Genomic DNA, 26,961 nt, shown 5'->3' on the forward strand with positions numbered 1-26,961 from the left:
AGACCCGTTCCACGCAGACACAGGGACCCAGAGGGTCTGCAGCAGAATGGACCCAGTTTTACATGTTTTCAGAATAGTATCTGACTTTGGATTGAAAGACTCCGAAAGGAGCCTCTTGCTCAGGCCTCAGGACAATAGCGGACACCCAACAACTCATGATAGACTGAGCTTGTTGCAAACCACTTGAGGCTTTACTCGGGGAAAGCCAGAGCTCTGGGGACGACTCATATCCCACACAGAGGTAGAGGAGTCGACCTCGAGGGGAAAGAAGACCCAGTTTTTATAGGCCCTCAGGGGGGAAGAAGGGGGGAGTAGGGGATTTCCAGATCTAAACAATATCTATTCTAAAATGATTGATTCCTCAAGAAATGGGCATGGGAGGGAAACAAGGAAAGAGTCTAATGAAGGTGCAGCACTCTGGATTGGCCCTGACTATGGTTGCTGGGGAGATTTCCTGACTCTTTCCCAGCAACCAATATCACAAACACCTGGCAGTGAGGTGCAGCAATGGGCACACACCTGGTCAGAACATTGGCAGACACACAGGTTCGAGGAGCGGCCAGAGCATTGTGCACCTCTATTTTTCTAAATCAGTGAAGCTAGTTCTACTAACAATGAAATCTATTTTGCCAATTTCAGGGCTTATGTGACCTTTTACATTCTGTCAGGATCTTTCATTCCCCACTTCTTCTAGTTACTAGTTCTAATCTTAGAACTAAACTGCAACCTCTTCTTCAAGGTTCTGGTATTGTTGTATTAATACTAACAGCTGGATGGCACCAATCCTCTCTCTAACAAAGGTCATTAGTTTTATATCTTCAGTTTTATATCACCAATCCTCTCTCTAACAAAGGTCATTAGTTTTATATCTTCAGGGGTATACTCAAAACTCTGGCTGCACAGTTCCAGTTTTGGCAGAGCAACTTTCTGGAGAGGTTCTATCTGTTGAGTCCTGAAGGGCAGTATCTTAGGACAGCCTGTTTAGCTTTAACATCAGCCATGTTATTCCCCCTTGTCACAGCATCGTGTCCTTTTTGATGTCCAGGAAAATGTATAATGGCCACATTGGCAGGCAGATGAATAGCCTCAAGGAGGCTCAGAATCTCCTCTTTATTTTTTATGTCCTTGCCTGCTGACAGCAGCAACCCTCTTTGTGTATAGATGGCACAGTGGACGTGGGCTGTAGCAAAAGCATACCTGCTATCGGTATAAATGTTGATGGACTTCCCCTCAGCCATCTGAAGGGCCTGGGTCAGGGCAATTAATTCAGCTTTTTGAGCTGATGTACCTTCTGGCAGGCTGCCAGCCCACACGACTCACTTACCATCTACCATTGCCGCCCCTGCCATCCTCTTACCTTCTACTAGGAAACTGCTTCCGTCTGTGTATCAGTTTGGAACACCTGGCCACGGCTGGTCACGTAGATCACTTCAGATCCCAATTTCCTCCGCAAGGATGTCTGCACAGCAGTGAACGGGTGAGGAATCATCCATTTCAGGCAGGAAGATGGCAGGGTTGAGAATAGCAGGAGGAGCAAACACAACCCGTTCAGTCAGCAGCAGACTCTGGTAGTGAGTCATCCGGACATTTGTCATCCATCGGTCTGGAGGCTGGCGGATAATGCTTTCAAGAGAGTGGGGGGCTACCACAGTTATTTGCTGTCCCAGAGTTAATTTGTCAGCATCTTTAACGAGTAGGGCTACTGCAGCAACAGCCTTTAAACATGTGGGCCATCTGCTGGCCACTGGGTCCAGCTTCTTAGACAAATATGCCACCGGCCTCTTCCACGGCCCTAGAGCCTGAGTAAGAACTCCCCTGGCCACCCCCGCCCTCTTATCAACATAGAGGATGAAGGGCTTGGTTAGATCTGGCAATGCCAAGGCTGGTGCAGTCAGCAGGGCCTCCTTAATATTTTCAAAGCCTTTCTGATGTTCTGATGTCCATCTGAATTCTCCACTTTCCTTGGTCAGGGGGTACAGGGGGGCGGCCAGTGTTGCAAACCCAGGTATTCAAAGTCTGCAGAACCCAGCGGTGCCCAAGAATTCTCTCACCTTTCTTGGAGTAGCCGGTGTTGGTATTTGAGTCACAGTCCTTTTTCTAGCCTCTGTCAGCCACCGTTTTCCATCCCAGAGGGTATATCCCAAGTAGACTACTTCCATCTGACATAGCTGGGCTTTTTTAGAAGAGGCCCGGTAACCCAACTCACCCAGTTCTGCTAGCAATCTCTTGGTCCCCTGCCAGCATTCTCTCTCAGTGGTTGCAGCAAGGAGCAAGTCATCAACATATTAAAGCAGAGTTATCTGGGAGTTTCCAGCTCGGAAGGAGGCTAAATCTCGATGTAGAGCCTCATCAAAAAGGGTGGAGAAGTTTTTGAACCCCTGGGGTAACCGTGTCCAGGTCAAATGTCCCATTTGTCCAGTCTCAGGATCTCTCCACTCAAAGGCGAATATGGGCTGGCTGGAGGGATGTAACTTCAGGCAAAAGAAAGCATCTTTTAAATCAAGTACTGTGTACTATTTTCACTCCGGAGAGAGTGAGCTGAGGAGGTTATAGGGATTAGGAACAGTTGGGTGAATATCTTGGACCCTCTTATTGACCTCTCTCAGGTCTTGGACTGGTCGGTAGTCACTTGTGCCAGGTTTCTTTACCGTCAGTAAAGGAGTATTCCAGGGTGACTGGCAAGGTACCAAAATATCTAATTGTAATAGTCTCTGAATATGTGGCCTGATTCCATCTCTTGCTTCACGGCTCATTGGGTATTGTCGAACTCCTATAGGGGTTGCATTCGTCTTCAGTCCCACAACCACAGGGGGAACTCTGACAGCCATTCCCATGCCTCCAGTCTCTGCCCATGCTCTAGGGAAAGCAGTCAACCAGTCTTTTAGGTCTGGCACCTCTGTTTGCTTTATGCCTTCATGCAATCAGTATTCTTCCTCAAACTGCAGGGCTAAGACTATGGAGGTGGAAGATTCCCAACTTACTCTCGGCCCTTCTTGGGTAAATCTGATCTGGGCCTTTAATTTAGTCAGAAGATCTCTTCCTAAAAGCGGTGTGGGACATTCAGGAATGACCAAGAAGGAATGACTCACTTGGCCTTTCCCCAGATCTACAGTGCGTGCAGTGGTCAGGGGTATTGTTTCTGACCAGTGGCTCCAATCACTATGGTTCTTTTATTTTTTAATTTTCCCAGTGGATGTTTCAACACAGAATTCTCTGCCCCTGTGTCAATTAAAAAGTCCATGGGGGTCCCCTCCACCATCAGGGTTACCCTAGGCTCGGGGAGGAGGTCTGAGCCCCATCTCCCCTATTCGTCATCTTTCAGAGTCAGGACCTTAGGGGCCCTACCCTTCTTCTTTGGGCATTCCCGTGCCCAGTGTCCTTTTTCCTTGCAATAGGCACATTGGTCCTTCTCTAAAATCTTCTGGACGGATCTTCTTCCTTCAGGTCTGGGTTCCTTGTTGCCCAGGTACCCTGTCTGTCTATTCTCTGGCCTATTCCTTCCTTCACATTCCCCTACTACTGCGGCCAAAATCCTGCTTAAATTCCTCTCCTGTCTTCTTTCCCTCTTATTTTCCCTCTCTTCTTCTTCTCGCTTTTCCCTCTCTCTCTCTTCTTCCTCTGTTTCTCTCTTGTGATACACCTTTTCTGCCTCCTTAACTAAATCTTGTAAAGCCATGGCATGTAATCCTTCTAGTCTCTGTAACTTTCTCTTAATATCTGATGCTGATTGCCCAATAAAAGCCATAGCAACTGCGGCTTGTTGGCTCTCAGAGGTCGGGTCAAAAGGAGTAAAGCATCTATAAGCTTCCATTAATCTTTCCAGAAAAACAGATGGCGGCTCGGTAGGGCCCTGCATCACCTCCCTTACCTTAGCCAAATTGGTGGGGCATCTCGCCGCTCCCTTTAGACCTGCGACCAGAGCCTGGCAGTAAACTGCCAACCTCTCCCTACCTTGAGCCATGTTGTAGTTCCAATCTCGTCAATCCAGACTGAACCCAGCATTAATCTCATTAGGTAGGTTGGCTGGGACTCCATTCACTCCAGGAACGTTTTTCTGAGCCTCCAGGAGAATGCGCTCTTTTTCTTCAGTGGTAAACAGAACCTGGAGGAGCTGCTGACAATCATCCCAAGTGGGTTGATGAGAAAACATGAGAGACTCTACCAGCCCCGTAAGGCTGGCCGTATTCTCAGAAAAGGAGACATGGTTAGCTTTCCAATTATACAGATCAGCCAATGAGAAAGGCCAATATTGGAGGGTCTGCAGAGACTCTGGGTCACCCACAGCTTGCAAAGGAAAAGCAGAGTAGTGTCAGGAACTCTATCTGCTGGGGGACTCTGGGCTCGTTGGCTCTGGGTCCCAGCCGCTGGTCCTCCCACTGCACTCGCAGCAATCCCAGAGCTGGGTGCAGGGACCTGTGGAGGCAGAAGATAGGGAGGAGGGGGAGGGGACTCTGGCCACTCAGGAGGCCCTTCAATTTCAGGATAGATCTTGGGGGGAGCTGTAGGTTGAAGAGGAGGCTCCATTTCAGGTGGAGCCTGTGGTTTCATTTTTATTTCTCACAGAGTCAGGGCTTTGGAGCCTGACCTACGCTGGGGAATCCATGGTTTGACCCAAGGTGGAGGATTCTGGACGAGGTCCTGCCAGTAATGTAAGGCTGTTGATCTGGGTAGGACCCAGGTGTACTCTGAAAGACAATGGCTTTAACTTCAAAAATAAGAGTCAAATCAAAAGTCCCCTCCAGTGGCCATCCTACATCAAAAGCTGGCCACTCAGAGGCACAAAACGTCTGCCAAGGTCCTTTCTTAATTTCTACTAAAAGATTATGGGCCCTTGATCTAACTTCAGTCCAGTGGTCTAAAGTCAAATTTAGGGGGGTCGTTTCAGTCTGCCCCATTGTTTACACCATGTAAAACACGAGACAAACACACAGAAAACACACATACACACACTGACAGATGCCTGTTTTCTAACGGACAGACAAAACCAACTCAGAAATGCAGAAGAAGGTCGGGGGAGCACACTCCCCACCCTGGAGTCCTTCCCCTCACTCGGGGCATCCCCCAGAGCGAGCAGCAGCCGGTGATTCCAGCATGTCTGCTGTTCACACTCAGTGCCTCATCCCAAGGCACAGGTCTCCGTTTCTCACGAAATGTAGCAGCTTCAAATTTCAGCACTGAACCTTGCCAGCTCACAGAAATATTTTTAGACAAAAAAAACTCACCTCCAAGTGGGTCTTCGGAGACGTGGGTGGTTACACCAATCCCAGGACGAGCCCCCAAATGAAAGACTCTGAAAGGAGCCCCTTGCTCAGGCCTCAGGACAATAGCAGACTCCCAAGAACTCATGATAGACCGAGCTTGTTGCAAACCACTTGAGGCTTTACTGAAAGCCAGAGCTCTGGGGACGACTCATATCCCACGCAGGGGTAGAGGAGTCGACCTCGAGGGGAAAGAAGACCCAGTTTTTATAGGCCCTCAGGGGGGAAAGGAGAAGGGGAGAGTAGAGGATTTCCAGATCTAAACAATATCTATTCTAAAATGATTGATTACTCAAGAAATGGGTATGGGAGGGAAACAAGGAAAGAGTCTAAAGAAGGTGCAGCACTCCGGATTGGCCCTGACTATGGTTGCTGGGGAGATTTCCTGACTCTTTCCCAGCAACCGATATCACAAACACCTGGCAGTGAGGTGCAGCAATGGGCACACACCTGGTCAGAACATTGGCAGACACACAGGTTCGAGGAGCGGCCAGAGCATTGTGCACTTCTATTTTTCTAAGTCAGTGAAGCTAGTTCTACTAACAATGAAATCTATTTTGCCAACTTCAGGGCTTCTGTGACCTTTTACATTCTGTCAGGATCTTTCAGGAATAAAGAGGGGCAGATGAACTAAGCTTGGTAGTACACATCCATAATCCCTCGTTCTCAAGATACTGAGGCAGAAAGACATAGTGACCAAGTCCAGCCTGAGTGACTTAGAGAGGCTCTAATCTCAAAGAACAGTAAAAAGAAGGCCATGATATAGTTTAGTGGCATGGCACATGTCTGGCACACATGAGCTCTAGTTCAGTGTATGTGCAAAGGGCCTTACTTACCCTGAGCTGTTCGGTATTGTGTCATTTTTGTGTCTGTTGACTCCTTCAACACTTGGACCGTGGTGTACCTTAAATGCAGAGGGAAGGGAGGGAGGGAGAGAGGGGAAGAAGGGAAAAGGGGCAAGGGAGGAAGAAACAAAGGAAGGAGGGAGAGAGGGAGGGAGAAGAGAAAGGAGGGAAGGAGGGTGGGAGGGAAAGAGAGAGGGAGAGAGAACCTGACATGGTCAATACTGTATACACATATATATACACACACATATTTACTCTGGGATAGACACAGTTAGTAAATTGGGTGGGGGAGAGATAAGGGGAGAGAGAGGGAGAGAGAGAGACTATGTTTCAAATCATTATACATAGTCTACATATAAATGGTAACATTTGCCATTTTCCCTCAGGATAAGTGGACTCTTCCCTGGGGGAGGCAAACCTTAGAAGACAAGTAGGCATTTTAGCCCCATATTTCAAAAATCACTAGAGGTTGTGTAATAGAAATAAAAAAGCTTATTTTTTTTAATCAATAAGTAAACATAGGCCTTGCTCTAGGTATAAAACAAGGTTACAGGTAAAGAGCATCAGTATATAAACCCAGGAATAAGGTTTAAGCCCTGGGCAGCAGAGGTGGTACAACAGTGGCCTTAATATTAAGTAAGAAAAACACCCTACCCCCATTCATGGACCCATCCAGAAAGGTGCATTTGCAATTCCATTTACTGCAAAGTGTGACCACAGAGTTTTTCTTAATTGCCATTATAAAAGAAAGTTAAAATAGAGTTAATAGGCACTCAGATAATGTACTGAAGAGGGGAAAATAGCTCTGTTTTACCCTTTGTTAAAGTTAAGCCATTAGGCTCCGGATGGTTCCCCAGTAGCTCTGACAGGCTCCCTTCTCGCTGATCTACTTCATTGTACGAGACATGTATGTTCCTTCTCTCATTCTAAAGCCACCGCTGCAGCTTAATACAAATGGGAAGAAATTTCCTCGGATCTGTAAGTGCCTTTTCTCAAAGACAAACGCCTAAAGCCCCCCATTGATTTTTCTCAACAGAGCGTACTGCGCCTTTGCGGAGAAGAATGCATGTTACTGTGGCTCGCTCTTTTTTGACAAGGAATGAGGTCTCCTGGAGGCAATTTTGAAAGGAAAATTACTAGCATTTATTAGCATTACTAGCATTAGCAGTCAGAATTCACTTCTTTCTCAAGCCCTGTATATTTCCAAATAATGTGCTTGTATTAAAACTGTTTCCTGGAGATTGTCAGTTTGTTAGCAGAGGGTGTGATCAGCTGTTTGTGTTAAGAAAGACAGACTTCTCATTCACCAAGTGGTATTCAATTTCCTGTGTAGATCAAGAACAGTTGTTAGCATGTAGCAGTGACCAAGGTCCTGGAATCTTGGTCATGACATGAAGTCACTAATGCTGTGTCTCTGCTCTGGGATAGACATAGTTGTTAAATGTGTGTCTAATAATCATCACTAACAAATTCTGACAACCTACAAACCTGTGGCAAAACCACTAAGACCTTTGAGTACAGCAATGGTTGTGGCAATTTTCCAGTGTCGTTCCATAAATCAATAATCTTTTCAGTAGATAGAGTTTAGAAACCTAAATCAATATCCTGTTAATCATGTTTTGCTATGAGATTTCACACCTACCAATAGCTGACTGAAGGCTGAGAAACAGATGTATGGACCAGGGGACTTAATATACCCCTCTGGCCTCTGAAGGCACCACACACACATATATGCACACACACACACATGCGCACGCGCGATGCACATACAGGCATACACACACACACAAACACACGTACACACTGGCACATACACACAGGCACAGAAACATAGACAGAAGGCACCATACATATGTGTGAACACATACAGGCACATACACACATAGGCATATAAACACAGACAGAAATACCACACATGCATACACATATACACAGGAACATAAACATAGGCACATACAAATAGATAGAAGGCATCACACATATATGCACACACACAAAGAGACACATACAGACAGTAGACACCACACATATATGCACACACAGAGGAAGGCACCACACATATGTGCATACACACACACAGAGAGACACATACACACAGACAGAAGGCACCACACATATGTACACATACACACACAGGCACATATGCATGGACAGATGGCACCACACACCCACATGCACACATACATACACAGTAACATACTAATGTGGCATACTAATTTATTTTAGTCTTTATCTTTAAAGACTAAAATAAAATGTAAGTATAGCATCTTTTCCAAGTACTTTACTAGACAGTGTTTGATTCAAGATCAAGGCAGTAATAGCAGCCCCAACAAGCAGAATTCAGAATAAGAAAGATACTGTTCTGTCTTACTTAGACCACTTGAAATGATCCTTTCTATTTGTTTATTTGATTCTCCTGATTATTCTGTATTTGACTATTAAAACCATTCTTCATGGTGGAAAGAATATTACCTAACAGCAGGGACACTTGGGTCTTCATGTCAGGATTAGAGATTTAGTTAATGACCAGTTAGCACATCAGGTTTTCCAGTTCCCAGAAGAATTCTTCTCAGTGTCTATGCCCCACTTCAATTTATTTTGTGACTTAAGCAAAGATAGTCTAAAAATAAAATGTATTTCCACAACAAACAATTCTCCTTAAAAAGAAAAGAAGTGAAAAGAACAGAAACAGTTCCCAATCATATGATAAAATTTTCTCCCTGGAGCTAGAGAGATGGCTCAACAATTAAGAGAATTCTTAAAGCTCTTGCAGAGGACCCAGGTTCAGATCCCAGCCACCCACAGAGACTCACAACCACCTAAGTCTAGGGCCAGTTGATCTGATGCCTCTCTGACCTTTGTGGGCACTGAACACAAATGGTGCATATATTCACAGTCAGGCACATGAATACATGAACATAAAATAAATGTATGTTTGAAGCCATCAAGCAAGAATTTAGCTCTAAAGGTGTGAGAGTCACCCTTCACATGGCAAGTGTGTCTGCAGAATTGATATTGTGTAAATCTGGATGTGTCACAGAAATAAATAAGCCTGAGGGGAGAGCCACCCTGTGCTTAAAGAACTCCATGGTGTCCCCTGCTGTGGGGGTAGGGCTAACTGTGGGAAGCCTGGATGCAGAGGGTATAACAGAATCGTGCTGGATCCCAGGCTGATAGCAACCCCAATGCTGGTAACATCGTGGGTGTCGTGACTGTAGGGTCAGTGGGGTCAAAGCAGAATGGCCTAACTTGCAGGAACCTGTAGTGGTGGCAACCCAACCAAGATGCTCTTTTATTTTTATTTGTTTGTTTGTTTGTTTGTTTGTTTTTGAGGGGACAGAGTTTCTCTATGTAGCCTTGGCTATCCTGGAACTTGCTCTGTAGACCAGGCTGGCCACAAACTTACAGAGGTCTGCCTGCCTTTGCCTCCTGCAAATGCTGGAATTAAGCTGCATACTACTACCTGTGATAGTATTTTTTTAAAAAGCTTTATTTTCATCTTTATTAATGTGCACCTGTACACATTTCTATGAATGTCTGCTACATGTGTGTAACTGCTTGTAGGGGGCAAAGGAAGGTATTCGATCTGGAGCTAGCAGTATAAACAGGTTTGAACTGCTCAGTGTGGGTGCTGGGAACTAAACTCAGATCCTCTGGAAGAGCAGCATTTGCCCTTACCCCTTAAGACACCCACCTCATGGTGCCCTTAGGATGGGATCTAAACTTTACTTGAGCTACATAAGCAGGAAAGGTTTAGGACAACTGAACAAAAATCTAGCTATACTCATAAAACAGATTATTGAAGCTCTTTAACCAATTCTCTGAACTGTAAGACTCTGAGAAGACTGATTTTTTTCTTGAGGCCTCAATACACTACCAAGAATTTGTCCTATTAGTCCCTTTTTTCTAGCTTCCCCCAAGGAGGCCTAGAAGGTGTGATCTTTTGCAAGGAAGACTGGTTTGATGGCCAGAAAGCCTAGTCTACTTGGCAAGTTCCAAGCCATGGAAAGATGCTGTCAATAGATAGATAGATAGATAGATAGATAGATAGATAGATAGATAGATAGATAGATAAGAAATAAAAAATAGAAATAAAATCTAAGTTGGATGACTCTTGAGTAATAACATTCAAGGTGGTCCTCTGGCTTGCACATACATGTGTACACTCACATGCACACCACAGAGATGGGGACCAAGAGGAGGGAGAAGAAGAGAGAGAGAGAGAGAGAGAGAGAGAGAGAGAGAGAGAGAGAGAGAGAGACTTAGGACACCATTCCTTTAAGAAATGGCTTGCAGTCTCTTAGTAGAATAGAGTAAGCCTGGACCACTATCTTAACACACTCGGAACACTCATGTCTGAGCATTGCTTGATCAAATAGGACCAGGAACTAGGATTATGCAGTGCATGGTTTTTAACATTGAGCTAGTGTGTGTTTACATTGAGGTGTGAATAGGTTTGCGCGGACCATGCAGACATAAACAAGTTACACTAAAAAGTGGCTCAAATTCCCACCATGCTATTCCCACTGTACTGCCTTCCTGCTTCACAGCAGGCACGCACGGCATCATGGGAGTTTGAGTCTGGCTTACAGATGCTTCGGAATGCAGGCACTGCCCCACAGTGGACATAGGCCGGTACTGCAGCCCTTTCAGTGTCTTCCGGGGCAGAACTTTTTGATCATTTTGCTTGATGACCAAACACCAATGACTTGGAAAATGAATGGAAAGTCGCCTGGCTATGAGAGATATTTCATTCTAAGCAAAGTGTAGAACTTATGTTGGCTTACTATTCACTCAGCTACGTTCCCATGCTCATTGGGCTAACAGATCAACTTTTCCTTTGTAATGTTTACAAATTTCCAAGAGGAAAGAGAAACATGAGATTTACATGTGCTTGGCTTTCCAGATGCCATGTTTGACTTCTTATTACAAACTCCAATGCCTTGCATTGTGGTCATACCTCAACAGACAAACTTACATACTTATTCACATAAGTAGATACTCGGGTCATGCATTTAACCAACTTATTGAAATGGGGTTGGGGGAGGTGGCTCTGTGGTTAAGAGCACTGCTGCTCTTCTAGAGGACTTGGGTTCAATTCCCAGCACAGCTGTGTAACTGTTGTTCCAGCAGATCCAATGTTCTTTCTGTCCCCTGAGGACACCTGGTACATACATGGTATACACACACACACACACACACACACACACACACACACACACACACAAAACAAACTTTTAAAAACTATATTGAAATAATGGATTCAGAGCCAGTCTTTTTTTCTTTCACTTGTTAGACTTGGTTTTAAAAGATCAATGAGAAAACAGGAAGCATTCAGTATATACAAGCCAATAAATATAATAAACCACATGATCATCTCAGGCAAAGGGGGGCCTTTGACAAAATCCACATGCCTTCATAATAAAAGTTCTGGAGAGACTAAGGGTACAGGGAACAAAATCCAACATAATAAAGACTATATATAACAAATTCACACCCAGCATCACCCCCAGATGGAGAGAAACTTGAAACAATCCTGTTAAAATCAGTAACAAGACTGGGCTGTCAATTCTCCCTGCTCCTTTCATTATTGTTCTTGAAACACTAGCTGGGGCAATAAGACAAGAGAAAGAAACTAAAGAGATATGCAGAGGGAAGAAGAAATCAAATGATCCCTATTTTCAGATGATATGATCTGATAGATAAGAGATCCCCAAAATTCCACCAGAAAAGTTTTAAGAATGATCTATGTTTACCGAAGCAGCAGGATACAAAGTCAACTTGTAAACATCATCCTATACACCAACAACAAACAGGCCAGAAAGATAATCATGGGCACATTTTCATCACAACAGCCTCAAAGAAATTGAGGTTACATTATCTAGGGGGTAAAAGACCTCTACAATGAAAACCTCAAATCTCTGGAGAAGAGAGATTGGGGCAGACACTAGAAAACAGAAACAGCCTTCCTGAAATTGATCCTAGCAACAGAAAGCAGAGCTGTCCTGAACTGCCAGAGGGGAGAGTCTTTCTGGATATTTGGGCTTCTGTCAGTCATCCCCCCTCTTAGGATTGAAGAGAAAATGTAATTGCTCTTTTACAGCCCACAAAGGAGTGTTGGCATCAGCAGGCAGAGTGCCCTGGGCCACCCCTGTCCTCAGCTAGCTTGTCAGCTCTTCCCTATGTTCCTGCAAACAGCAACCCCAAATGGCCTGGGCAGCTGCTGTACCTGTTGCTCTTTCTAGGTACCCCAAAGCCAGTGGCTACAAGCTTCCCTTGTCAACCTGCTCTGCCTTTGTTGTGTACAATGGCTGAACCCCCAGAATGACATGCAGAAAGTGACAGCCACCCATTTTCAGCCCAAGGAAGAACCCAAGGAGCAGGAACAACAGATAGGACTATGTTGTCTTCCCCAACATAGTTGCTAAATAAATCTGAAGTTGAAGAACTAATTACATCATAATTTCTAAACATTTGATAGTGGTGTGAGCCCTGGTTTCTAATTTGAGAAGGTTGTTCTCATGTTTCCCCGCCTAAACCACCTTTATTCCTTTCCCTTGTCTACCTTCAACTTAAAGTCACCATGTTTGACACTACCTCTATCGACATGGCCACATGTCAGTCTCCAGAGTATGCTATTCCCCAACCCTAGTCTGGTTTTCACTCACCACATTATAGTTAAAGGCCTCTCTATGTCTGTGTCTTCCATTAGACCGAAACTGTGTCACACCCTTTCTTTAACTAGTGTTTCTAGGACAAAGCCTAGGATGTAGAGCTGGTTCAGAAACACTGACTGGGGCGAGTCTTGCTCCCCAGAAGTCTGTGGTTCTCACAGTTGTTCTCTGTCCAGAACTTTGGAAAGCCCTGGACATATTGTAAGTGACCATAAATTTTAAAACATCTGAGATCTTAGCTTGTTTTTCTCTTTTCAGGACTCTCTTCCCAGAACCATACAGGAACGGAGGAATCATGTCCATGATCGCAGCTTTCTACAGCAACAAGTCTATCCTCATCACAGGGGCCACAGGCTTCCTGGGCAAGGTGCTCATGGAGAAGTTATTCCGTACCAGCCCCCACTTGAAAGTCATTTACATCCTCGTGAGACCCAAGTCTGGACAGACACTGCAGGAAAGGGTTTTCCAGATCCTCAACAGTAAGGTATGTCTTGTGGGGAGTGCTGTGTACGGTGAGCAATGCTTTGGGGCCAAGTGACTTGATACATGTCTCCTTACAGATCTGTGATGGTTAGTGTTAACTATCAGGATCTTGACTCTCCGGGAGACAAGCCTCCAGGAACCTGTGAGCAGGCATGTAGGTCGTTGAGACATACCTGTGGAGGATTATCTTAAGTAGGGTATTTGAGGCAGGAAGACCTCCTCATAATGAGTGGCACCATTTGCTGGGTTGGGATCTTGAACCAGCACAAGGATTTATAGCTCTCTACCCCATTTGTGGATGCAATGTGACCAGTTCCTTCAAGCTAGCCCCTGCAGCCTTGACTTCGTGGCTAGGATGGACTGTACTTTGAACTGTGAGGTAAAGTAAACCGCTTCACCCTCAAGTTGATCTTTTTGGGGTATTTTATCACAGCAACTATAGAAGAAATGAAGACAAACTCCCACCCATGGGCCAGAGCGTACAGGGAACAGAAAAAGACACCATAGTGAAACCTGAGGTGTTTTCCCCAGGTAGAGCAGAGGTGCTTACATTATATGTAGGGCAGGAAAAGAAATCAACTTTGTACTCTTTATAATCATCTTTGAATCTGAAATGTTCCCATTGTTCTGTTTCGGGTACTTGTTCTCCATTGTGAAATTTGAGGTAAGGCCTGACTGGCAGAAGTGGTTCACTAGAAGCTGACTTTTGATATTGATGGCACTGAGCAACTCTGAACACCGTTGCCCAATCTCAGTCCTCTCTCGGTGTCACAAGTGCAGTTCTGGTGGTATCCCTTTTAATTTCTTCTTGTCTCACAGCTATTGTCTGGGTGGTTGATGGTTCTAGAAGCCTAAGAATTCAGTAACTAGTCACCACTAGGCTTAGCTCTTGGATTTGCAAGGTGAAGAGCATCGGAAAGTAGAGAAAGCTTCCGATTGGTCCTACTCATTCCTTCCCAGACCAGAGAAACAGCCCAGCATGGAGAACTTGCCATAGTTGCCTAACCCACCCACATCTTGTTTATCTAATGGATTAATTAACAAAAGCGGTTTCACAGGGATTTGTGAGGATTAGATGAAATATCAATGCATAAAATACTGTGTTGCATAATATAAAGATATTATCAATGACCTCAGTTCTTTCACCCAGAGAAGCTCTTTTGTTCATTATCCCTAAAGCTAGACTGTGGATTACCAGAACCAGTTTCACACTTACACCAAACACACACACACACACACACACACACACACACACACACACACACACACACACATTCCCACACTTGCTCATTTATCAGTTGTAAGAGACAAAAAATAAAGATGAGATGAATTGGTGGCTTTTTAGTTGTTGCTGTGCTTGAGATGAGGTCTTGCTCTGTGGCTTAGAATGGCCTCAGACTATCTACCTGCCCTACCTCCCAAGGGCTGGAATTCCAGCCTTGTACCACCATGCCAGGACCATTAATCTCCCAGATTTCGTAGATCTGTGATGTATCCATTCTCATTCGAATGTGTACTTAGCTAGCTATTGCTCTCTGGCTTATGTGAATTACAAACATGTGCTGAAATAGACAGCCTCCACTGTCCCTGAAAGCCAGCTGATAGGAGAGTCAATGTAGCCAGTCATTTGGGATCCAAGGTGATCGATGGAAGGGTTGCCATCTTTTACTCCAAGCCATTGATGTCTCCATGGATGATACTAGCAATGGGAACCAAGCTGGGACTGAGTCTACAGGAAAACTTCTGGTCTGGGCAGGAGTAAGTTTCCATGCAGTACCCAACTCAGCAAGACTGCTACTGGGATACATCTCCCGTGGCTAAGAAATACACACATGGCTGCCAATGAAGAAACCCCCACTGTCTTCACTTTAGGTAACAAAATTCCTTTCTGTCCTAACATCTGTGCCATTCTTGAATCAGAGTCCATGATGCTAGGGAACTCTTAAAACTCAAATTTCATATACATGAGTAGGACAGAGATGGGGTAAACCATTTAAGAAATAAGAAAATTAGACAAAGAAAGTCATTTTAAATGCCAAGCAGCAAGACTGGGATATATCTATTAAGAGATGTACTTGGTAGGAACTGAGAAGTCTCCTTGAAAAGGTAATATAGTAGAGTAAGAAGTAAGTCCCTTACCTGGTCTCTGACTGGACTTTCCAGAAAGAGGCCTCTTTACCATCACTTTTTGTGGCCAATTGCTCCACCTTCTGGAAGGTTCTTCCTTGCCCCCTCCACTGCTGTGGTGGTTGAGGAAGATCCTCTTCTCCTTGTCTTTGGCAATGGATTCTTGGATCTGCAGCAGAAGGTGGGAGCCAGTGGATGTGTGCATATTTAGGGTTAGGTGTTCTGTGACCCTGAAAGAAAAAAGGAAACCTCGTGGTTAGTGCATCATAGTGTCTGTCAGTTTGTCCCAAGTGAAAGACATGGATGGGGGGGGGGGGGATGAAGAGGAAGTATAAGAAGGAATGAGAGGTTTGTTGTTGTTGTTTGTTGTTTGTTTTTTTAATTTTTTGGGTTTTTTTTTTGTTTGGTTGTTTGTTTTTTGGGGGTTTTGTTTTTTGTTTTTTGTTTTTGTTTTTGTTTTTTTTTAGTGAATAAGATCCCAACCCTAAAATCCTGAAATGCCTTGAACTTCTTCATTCAATAGACACAGGTTGAATATCTATTACCAGCACTGGGCTAGATGTGGAGAGTATCCTAGCTCTCCCAGGAGGGAAGTGAAGAGTACTGATAAAAAGGCCGTAGATAGAAAGAAAGGAAGAAAGGAAGGAAGGGAGGGAGGGAGGGAGAAAGGGAGGAAGGAGGGAGGGAGGGAGGGAGGGAGGGAGGGAGGGAGAGAGAGAGAGAGAGAGAGAGAGAGAGAGAGAGAGAGAGAGAGAGAAGAAGCCTTAGATCTCAAATTACATACAAAATATAGGATTTGGGCAAATCCATTTGAGGAGATATATAGCACTTGTCACTCTTGAAACGGCTTCACTCTCACCAAGTCTTAAGAAAGCATAAAACAAGGGGAACGCCAGGACCAAGAAGTGGGAGTGAGTGGGTAGGGGAGTGGGGGGGGGAGGTATGGGGGACTTTTGGAATAGCATTTGAAATGTAAATGAAGAATTACCTAATTAAAAAAATTTTTTAAATGATCAGGAAAAGAAAAGAAAGAAAGCATAAAACAAGGGCTGGAGAGATGGCTCAGTGGTTATGAGCACTTGCTGATCTTTCTGAGGACTCATGTTCAGTTCCCAGCACCTAAGTGGTGATTCACAACCATCCGTAGCTCCCGTTCCATGGGATTCAGCGCCCTCTTCTGGCCTCTGTGGGCAATGCGCACACGAGGAACACAGTTTGCTTCTGGTTTTCTAGATGTGCCAAGGCTTATGGAAGAGAGGACATATGTTCTGTCCATCAAAACTCATAGACTGCTTCCTTCTTCTTCTGTGGGATATGTAGCTGCTGCCTCCCTCTTCCTGTTTCCCTGATCTCAGAGAGAGGCAACTTCCAAAGAATTTTTTAATCCACTGGGCACAGAGGACCAGAAAAATCTCATCTTCTTACTTATGGCTCCTAATTCTTAAGTCTTTTCACTTTATTTGTTTATTTATTTATAAGACAGAATCTCACTATGCAGCTCTACATGGCCTGCAACTTGCTATATAGACTAAGCTGTCTTTGAACTCTCAGAGATCTTCCTGTCTCTGCCTCCCAATTTCTAGGATAAAATGCATGGACCCACACACAGCATTATGCTGCATTTTAATAAGCTAAACCTGTCATTTGGCATGTTACATTGGACACTATATAAACTTCCATGGAAAAACAGAAATTACTCAATAAATTGTTAGTTGTCCCTGAGGCGAATGGACTTTGGAATACAGAGGATGATCAGGCAAGCAGGACTCACAGCCATGACCTCAGCTCACACAGCTGATTTAAGACATTAAGACAATTTGACAGCTACTAAGATCAGAGAGAGCTTGTTCAACATAGAGGAGAGAAGGGGAGGGGAGGAGAGGAGAGGAGAGGGGAGAGAAAGGGAGAGGAGGGAGCAGAAAAGGAGAGGGAAGAGGAAGAAAAGAGGGAGAAAGGGAGGAGGGAGAGAAAGAGGAGAAGAGGGGAGTAGAAGGAAGAGAGGACAAGAGGGTAAGGAGGGCAGGAGAGGGAGAGGAAGAGGGGGCACTCCCTGTTTGGCAGCTTCGGGAAATAAAGAACAATAGTCCTGTTTTTAAGGACCCATTAAGTGACAGTTGCTGTGCCAAGCACAGACTTTCTTTATCATATTTAATCTTAGAAATCCTTGTGATGTGTTCATTCTATGTCACAGATGATAAATTAATCCCAGAAAACTGTCCTCTCCCCCAGGCTGTGTGATCTGTGCCAAGGAGGTGACACAGCAAAGCTGAAAGGCAGCTCTTCTGAGAACCAAGGCACTCTCACCTCCTCTCAGAGATGCTTCCTTGGTGACAAAACTTTAAAAGCCAAAGTGCTGAAGCCCTGTCCACCTGTTAGTCAACACCTTTCTCTTCAGCATGGTCCTGTTAGAGCATAGAAACAATCTATATTTGGTCTCTATCTTCTAGGCTAACTCTTTCCTACCCACACATGGATTCTCAAAGCACACTATGGAACCTACCTTGTAGAGATAAAGATGATTAATATATGCCACCATTAGTACTGATTATAGGTTCTTATAAAAAGTTCTGACAAGTGCAAGACTGTTCTCAAGAATAGCCTTTTATAGTGAATCTCTAATTCTCCAAGGTTATGGGATGATTGGCATCCCATGATTGGCATCTTAAATAAATGTGGAAAAAAAAGGAAGAAGAGAAGAGAAGAGAAGAGAAGAGAAGAGAAGAGAAGAGAAGAGAAGAGAAGAGAAGAGAAGAGAAGGAGGAAGGGGAAGGGGAAGGAGAAGGAGAAGAAGAAGAAGAGGAGGAGGAAGAGGAGGAGGAGGGAGAGGAAGAGGGAGAAGGAGAAGAGAAGAAAGAAAAAGAAAAAGAAAAAGAAAAAGAAAAAGAAAAAAAGGTCCAGAGAACTTTAAACCTTGCTCTTGTGACATGAAGAATAAAGAACAGGATGGAGATTTAGTCCAGCTCGACATGATGATAGGTCTGATGTCTCTGCAGAATATGCACACTTCTGATACACACCTATGGTGTGTCACTGATCACAGTCATTAGATGCTGGTACTAAGCACAGGTGCCCATAATTCAACTAAGAACTGTTGATTCGGAATTTTCTACACCTTCCAGGCAGTCTGAACCACACGATCACAGCACATTGCTGTGTGGTGTAATAGCAATGATCCTCACTGAGGCAGTTAAAACCTTCCAGATCAACCCTTTGCAGCCCATGGGAAAGCTATCAAAGAGGAAGAGCCTGATGCTGTGTATGTGTGTGTGTGTGTGTGTGTGTGTGTGTGTGTGTGTGTGTGTGTGTGTGCGCGCGCGCGCGCATATGTATTTGACTATATTTTGGATTCATAAGTTCTCCAGTATGATTTATAAAAACTTAAATCACAACTGGACTGGAGCTAACACCCAATATCCCTGGTACTTCAGCTCCACACCTGAAAACTCCTTAGAGTCTTTCTTTCACTGTAGATCTCTGGAAGGTCCACCATCTTCCCTTTAACTTAAAAGACCTCACTATTTTCCCACTCAGAATTAAAGAGCCAACTACTGGTGTATTCCTAGATAATTTAGTTCAGTTTGAAGAGAGGGATTTAATAGAGGCCATAGAGAACAAAGGCTCTCATAAAAGAAGATTAAATCCAATGATGGCCAGAAAACAAAGCCAAACCTTCTTGTAGATGCCCTCGCAAATGAGGCAAGGAGTCACCCCTTCATTGAAGTGTCCACATTCTGGCTGTGAACTCTTTCAAAAGTGGTGCACAGGGTAATGTGTCTGCCCTCCATCCAACTTATGCTCCTCTCCAAAGTTATAGTGTCCCCAGAACTACAAACAAGTTAACAGTGAAGGAAAATTATACCAAAAAGATTCAAAGAGGCTCATACAAACTCAGTTACCACAAGGCAGAAATTGCGAACATTTCACACTAACTCATACGTTTGTTGTTCAGCTTAAAGAATTATCATTGGGATTAAAACTGTTAAAGATCTGTCTCCAAGAGCCAGAATGAATCCAGGACCTTTAACCAACCTTACCTATCCCAGATGCCAAAACAAAGCATTGAGAACAGCCTAACTTCCTAATTGTTTCCAGAACTGAAATGACACCTATCGATGGCCCAGCTCTACCATGAAGGAGATGGAAGCTTAGGTTCAGGCACTTGCTGGCTGCCTGTGGGATTGAGTCCCTTCCTTAGTCATCTTCACCCAGCTCTAAGGATGTCTTTGAATATGCTCTTCCCTGATGCAAATGCAATGTGATTTATTTGACTACCTGGACTTTTTTGTGGTTTTGTTTTGTTTTGTTGTTTTGGTTTTGGGTGTTTTGTTTAGAGATAGGGTTTCATGAAGTACAACTTGGCCTCAAACTGGCTAAGTAGAAAAGAATGACCTTGAACTTTAGAGCTGGGATCACCGATGTGCATCACCATGCCTGGTTTTATGCAACGCTGGGAGTGTCAAACGCAGGGTCTTATGCATGGAAGGCAATCACTCCCTGCCAAGTGAGCCGTATCCAAAGCCCAGATTTAATGTTTTATTACTCAACCAAAGAGCCTGATACTATGAATCAAGGAGCATACAGTCTTTCAGAGTATGGTAACAAAAGAGACCTTCTCTGATATTGCTTTATCAAATTAAAAATCAAAGACTGATCTTGTCTACTCCCAACAGTTCCAGATATTTATCTCCATGGATGCTGTATGAAAATTCCATCTTATCAAAATAGACTGGACCAAACACCATGACCAAAAAGCAAGTTGGGAGGAAAATGGGTTTATTTGGCTTACACTTCCAGATCATAGCCCATCACTGAAGGAAGTCAGGACAGGAACCTGAAGGCAGGAGCTGATGCAGAGGACATAAAACTGTCCAGCACAGAAGAGACCTTCATGTCCAAAGCAAAGTTCAAAATATGCACCCAACTGATATTAGACATGGCTTCTTCAGATGTTCCCAGAGTTAGGATCCAAGTTACACCAAACATGTGAAATAAAAGTGGAAACAACCTTCACAGAAAATTCTTTTATTTCTGTAAACCAGGTTTTGAGTGCTAAAGTAAAAGGCACTTATGCAAAGTGGGGCTTTATGGCATTAACAAGGCACTTGGCATGTGGATTTCTGTTTCAGCTGTTTGAGAAAGTCAAAGAAGTCTGTCCAAATGTGCATGAGAAGATCAGACCCATCTCCGCAGACCTCAACCAGCGTGACTTCGCCATCAGCAAGGAAGACGTGCAAGAACTTCTGTCCTGTACCAATATTATCTTCCACTGTGCAGCCACAGTGCGCTTTGATGCACATCTGAGGTAAACTTCCCCCATCCTCTTATGGCTTATAGCTCTTTGTCTCTCTCTCTCTCTCTGTCTCTCTCTATGTCTCTCTCTCTCTGTCTCTCTCTCTCTCTCTTCCTCTCTCCCTCTCTGTGTGTCTGTGTCTGCATCTGTTTGTCTGTCTGTCTCTCACTCTCTGCCTCTCTCTATGTGTCTCTCTTTCTCTGTGTGTGTCTCTTTCTTTCTCATCTCTCTCTCATCTCCCCCCGCACCGTGTGTGTGTGTGTGTGTGTGTGTGTGTGTAAGTAAGAATTCATAGAATCTGTAAAAATAAGAATCTGAAAAGGAAATAAACCCCACAAAACATACTCCAATGAAAAGTTTAAAAAGAGGGCTGGAGAGTTGGCTCAGTGGACTGCTCTTCCAGAGGACCTGAGTTCAAATCCCAGCAACCACATGGTGGCTCACAACCATCTGTAATGAGATCTGATGCCCTCTTCTGGTGTCACTGAAGACAGCTACAGTGTACTTATATATAATAAATAAATAAATCTTTAAAGAAAAGAAAAGTTTAAAAAGAAACATACAAAGAACCTTCAGGAAGTCTCCATATCCCAGCGTGCAGAAGTGACAGTCTACTATGGTTGCATTCACACTCACTTTCTGCCTGCTTCCACAGTTATGCAGACATAACTTCAAAGAAAGGGTGTTCTGCTGGGAGTGTAAGACCCCCGAAGCTGGGCCTCCGCTCAAATCAAGGGATGAGCTGGCCAGCACCCCAATGACCCAAGAGAAAACCACACCTGATGCAAACTGCCAAGAGGTTTTATTATCAGCTAGCCGAGGATGAACTCCTTCTGCCTTGCAGAAGGGGAGTACCCTGAGCGGTAACAGTAGGGGGCTTTTAACAGCTAGCTGAGGAATTGGGAGGAGTTGGGAGGAGAGTTGGGAGGAGTTGAGAGGAGTTGGGAGGAGTTGGAAGGAGTTGGGAGGAGCTGGGAGGAGAGTTGGCTACAGCTCCTTTCTGGAGATGGGGGGAGTGAGCTGCAGCCTCCTCTCCAGCATCTATCTCCATGTCCTTGTAGATCTTCCTATAATTATCGCATCTCTGGCAGTAAGGTACAGAAACAAAAAGGCTTTTTGCTGGCTATAGAGAACAAAGAGCTTCTTTCTGGCTGCATTTTTACAGATCAGGGAAAACAAGCTTGGGGAACGTCCAGGGGCTTTACCTTCCAGGGAGAAATGCTCTAAGTCAGGGTCCCACAGGAGCGTTCTGTGCCCTATCCAAACTGCTGGAAATGACAGAAGATATGGTATTGCATATTTTTCTTTATTTCTTTGATAATTTGAAAGGTTGGCATGTTTAAATGCTTATTGATAATTTCTTTTGTGAAATGCCTATTCATCTTGCTTTCTTACTTTGAACTGATTTTGTGTATGTGTGTGTGTGTATGTGTGTGTGTGATTTCAAGATTACCTGGAAGTATCCACATATTAACTTTATCTTTTATAACGCTCAGCATATTTCAGGTTACCTTTGTCTTTCTGCTCAGTTGTGTATATTCAGTTTCTTGAATTATTGTTGTAATCTTCCTTTTACATTTAGATCTTTGATATATTTGAAGCATTTTTATGAGTTCATTTATTTATTAATTATTCATTTATTTGGAGACAGGGTCTCTCGACAGAGGCCTAGCTGTCTTGAACTCACTACATAGAATAGACTGGCCTGGAATTTAGAGATCTGCCTGCCTCTTCCTCCTGAGTACTGGCACTAAAGGTGTGTGCTTCCACACCCAGTTCATTTAACTATGAACACGCATAGTCAGGGAAAAATCTACAAACATAGTGAACAGCTTATGTAAACAGTAGATGTCTTTTCTTCTAACAAATGGTTAGTTCTCAAACAATGCTTATCACAGGGGTTGTTTTTTCAATCTATTTGAGACAAAATTCTTGTCCTAACTTACTAAAACTGCTTCTTCCATTGATCAAGCTTTCTCAGATAATATCACACCATTTTAAGAGCTAATTTTGATTAGGACATTAGTATTCAAACGAACCTTTTAAAACAAATACCTTAATTATTCTCATGTGGTTCTATTTATTTAAATCTGGTGTAATTTTCCAAGTTAACTTCATATAGGTTCATTTAGAAAAATTTAACATTTTGGAAACACCATTCCTTCCCATTCAATATCCACTTATTCCAATTAATTTACTCATGAAATTGATGAGGTTTTATGTATCCACTAATGACTTCTTTAAGCACAGATGCTCAAGCATGTGTGTTTCAGGCCACAGTATTCTCCAGTTTTCATTGGGATGTAGTAGAACACTACTTTAGTATTTTGCCATAATTTTTAGTAGATGTTTTACTGAATGGATAATCTGCATTCAAATTATTTTAGCTTCTTTATTTTCCAAATATATCATTCTATAATATTACAGCAGTTTTTGTGACTGGGCTTGCAGTGCTTTGCATCCATTTAGTAACTGGTTTTTCTCCAATCATGGGGTAGTTCCTTATAGTAACATCAGGGGCTAACTGGCAATGTCTGAAGGCATCTTTGTTACCCTGAAAGGCAGTATTCCTAGCTGTTCCCCACTAGTTATGGCTTTGGATAGAACTTGAAATGTGTGATCTTTTATCATTTCATTAGTAAGTTTCTTTATGTGGGAGATGAATATAAAATGTCATTTCATTCATTTTGTTCTGAAAGAAAAGGAAGGAAGGAAGGAAGGAAGGAAGGAAGGAAGGAAGGGGAGATGGCACAGAAGCTGAGCTTGTATACTGTTCTTGCAGGGGCCCCTAGTTTGATTCCTCGCACCCATATCATATGACTCACAACTGCCTGTAACTCTAGTTTTAGGATATCCAAAGTTTCTGGTCTCTGTGGGTACTTACATCCAGATGCACACATGTGCGAGTGCACATACTTAATAGTAATATGTGCATGATGGTACAGTTTTTCTCTCTCTCTTTTTTTTTTGAAGCAGAACATGGCTGTGCCACCTTTCTTTTATTGTTTTCATCTTCTTATAGCATTTGGACAAAATGTTCTCTATGTAAGACAGAGCTACCTCATAGATAAAATGTTACAAAGAAAGGAAAAGAAAGAATGAAAATCTTTTACACAGACAAACAAGTTCAAACAGACACATAGGCACACACACACACACTCACACTTTGGTTGGGCCCAGCCACCCATCTCAATCAACTCCACAGTGTTCATGCATGATTATATACATACACATATACCTACACACGCACCTATAAACAGACATATACATTTGGATAGATGGATGGTCAGAGCCCCCAAAGCCAACAACCTTATTTCTTTTCTCTGACCCTTTTAAGCCTCTTAGACAAAAGTTCTTTAGAAAATGACCTCAGAGATAAGATGTTACATAAAGTGGAAATTACAGAAGGATGTGGACATTAAGTTCAAAGTAGTGTTTCATTCTATATGCCCATTATAAGTTCAAACAACAGTTTTATATGTCTTTCCTTGTCATAGTACACACCTGTGGCTTCATCCTTGGACATGAATGCTTTTTCTTGAACACAAATTTGTCCAAAATCTATATCTCTTTTTAGTGTAATTATGAAAGTACATTGCATTTTTGTGTGTGTGTCAAATTGACAATTTATTTTTTTATATTCCTTCTTTTATTTATTTTTTAACACTCCAGATTTTATTCCCCTCCTGGTCCATCCTCCATCTGTTCCATATCCCATACCTCCTCCCCACCCCCTGTCTCCACGAAAGTAGTAGGTTTCCTGGTGCTGGATAAAGCATGTGTCCCCTTGAGTGAATTCTGGCCATCTTACTGCGTATACTGAGTTTATATAGCTTTCTACAGTATCAGCTACAGTTTAGAATTTGGCATCAATCTTCAAGGCTGGCCTGGATCTTTACAACAACTAACAGTGTTGTTTCAAATAACTACTCTTAGTTCCCTCCATGTTATTTATATTTTCCATCTTCTTGAGTTAGATTCTTTATTTATTGGGCTTTGTTCTTTCAATGGCCACTTATGGAAGCCAGTTAGTAAATTCAAAGGGCCATGTTTTTTGTCCATTTTAATGATTAGAATCATGTAACCTCTAGACACAGTACTTACAGTGTTTCAGTGACAAGGACTAAGGACCGCACACACCAGGAGCATGTTACAATTTCATGAGTCACAGAACTATGAAACCACGGACCATCCTTTTCCTCCTTGTCTCACAATGTGTCTCAGCCATCTACCTATTACTGAAGTAGGTATAGTCATTGCACATAAACCAGTTAAAAAGCTTGATATATCAGCTACCGAGGTAAGTACACTCACAGTGTGATATGGCAGTCACTGGAGAAGGTATACTCACAGTGTGGTACACCAGTTATGCTGGGTGTCTTTACTGCTTCTTTCTCCTTCATCCTCTCCAGAGAAGCTGTGCAGCTGAACGTCACGGCCACCCAGCAGCTCCTGCTAATGGCCAGCCAGATGCCAAAGCTGGAAGCCTTCATCCACATCTCCACTGCCTTTTCCAACTGCAACCTGAGCCACATTGATGAGGTCATCTACCCATGCCCTGTGGAGCCAAGAAAGATCATTGACTCCATGGAGTAAGTTGGATCAGATTAGGGACTGGGCAGCAGCACATGGTGAGGGGTTGGGCAGCAGCCCATGGCTTCCTCTTGGTTTCTCTGGGGTCGCTATTGAAGTTATGAGGTAGGACACTTTGTAAACAAAGTGCTTTGGGAAAATGCTTTACTTTCTCTGCTAGTCCCTTCTTCCAGTAAGAGATATGCCACTGAAGAGGAGGAAGATAGAAATTTCGTGTGTGTGTATGTGTGTGTGTGTACTAGGAATTGATATATATGAATTGAAGCCAGGGCTTTGTGCATGCTAAGCAAGCACCCTTCCACTGAGCTATATTATTAGCCTTGAAACTCCTTAAAGAAAAATCTTGTTAAGTACAGGGTTGCAGAATCACTAGGCTACAACTGTGTTCCTCACTTCTCAGCATCACTAGATAATAGGGTATAAATGATCAGGAGAGAATTTTTTGAGTTGGACTGATAAGGGTCATGACTGATAACTTGTTATCTGTGTGAAATGTGTTACAGTTGTTTTAGTCTTTCAGAGTCCCCAGGGCCCCTTTTTGTTACTTTTCCTGTTACTCTGACAAAATAACCTAACAAAAGCATCCTATGAGAAAGGACATATTTGGGTTCAGAGTTCTAGGGCATAGTCTAGCATGACAGAGAAAGCAAGGCTGAAGAAGTAGAAGAGAAGTGGCCACACTGAGTCCACAGTCAGGAAACAAGGAACAGGACTCTTCCTGCTCATCTTGTTGTCTTCTGTTCTTGTTTTGTTTTGTTTGCCCAGGAACCAAGCCCAGGGGCTGGTCCCTCCCACCTAAGAAGGGGTCTCTCCACCTTAAGCAACACAGTCAACACAACCCCTCAGATACAGGCCCAGAGACTAACTACCACAGATCCTACCTTACAGTTGTGATGATGAGCAAACTTATATAAGTCCGTTGCTATGCTGGACAATAACAGGTTTGGGAAGAATCTAATTCTTCTAACATCCAGCAGAGGATGATCTGTGGATGGATTCTGCTAGGACAGACTTTCCTACCTTAGCTGAAGTGGTCTCTAATCTGTTTTGTTGGTGGTGGTGATGATGATGAGATGATGATAAACAAAAAACCACTTTCTTCATAGGACATCGTTCTAGTCTCAGAAGTTTATTTCTGTTCTCTGCTTCTTATTTTGCTCCAACAACTTGAGCTTTGTGTCTTTTAAACTCTACATTTAAAAATCACACAAAATGACTGTTAGATGGTAAATCTGCCAGTATATAATTTCATGCAGTATTGTACTTGTATTTAAAATACACTTCTTTTGAAAAGCTTCAGCTAAATTGGGAGCTCATTCCCTTCATTTCTGTCTCTCTTGCTGATGTTTTTACCTGTCACTTAAAAATCCTCAAAATGGAGGCCATTTAGAGGAACTAGTACAAGGGAACATTTCAAATTACTGGTTCCTCAGGAGAGCTGAAGAAAAGGCACACGTGGTTTGATAATACCCAGGTCCTCCGCTGTTGGGGACGACCTGCGGCTCTCATGTCTGGGTTCGAGCCTGGGAGGCATCTTGGAACTGAAAGAAAAGAGGGAATCTAGGCGGGTAGAGAGAGAAATGGAGCCAAGACAGTATTCTGATCAAGACTCAAATTTTTAATGGCAGACACACTTTATAAAGGAGAGGGGAAGCCCATTCCCGCCAAATCATCTGCAGGTGACCAGGTGT

At 43.4% G+C, this 26,961-nt stretch overlaps 1 protein-coding gene across 3 annotated transcripts in view; it reads left to right on the forward strand.

Moving 5' to 3' along the window:
* Far2 (fatty acyl CoA reductase 2) overlaps positions 1-26,961 on the forward strand; it is a 135,343-nt gene that overhangs the window by 78,085 nt on the left and 30,297 nt on the right. For all 3 annotated transcript variants that reach the window (NM_178797.4, NM_001347516.1, XM_006507070.4), the window contains exons 2-4: positions 13,036-13,261; positions 20,514-20,689; positions 25,090-25,269. In NM_178797.4, coding sequence (NP_848912.1) covers positions 13,073-13,261; positions 20,514-20,689; positions 25,090-25,269 — 545 coding nt within the window. In that variant the 5' untranslated portion in view covers positions 13,036-13,072. The remainder of the gene's footprint in view (positions 1-13,035; positions 13,262-20,513; positions 20,690-25,089; positions 25,270-26,961) is intronic.

The sequence above is a fragment of the Mus musculus genome, chromosome 6, assembly GCF_000001635.26.
Source record: "Mus musculus strain C57BL/6J chromosome 6, GRCm38.p6 C57BL/6J".
Taxonomy (NCBI): domain Eukaryota; kingdom Metazoa; phylum Chordata; class Mammalia; order Rodentia; family Muridae; genus Mus; species Mus musculus.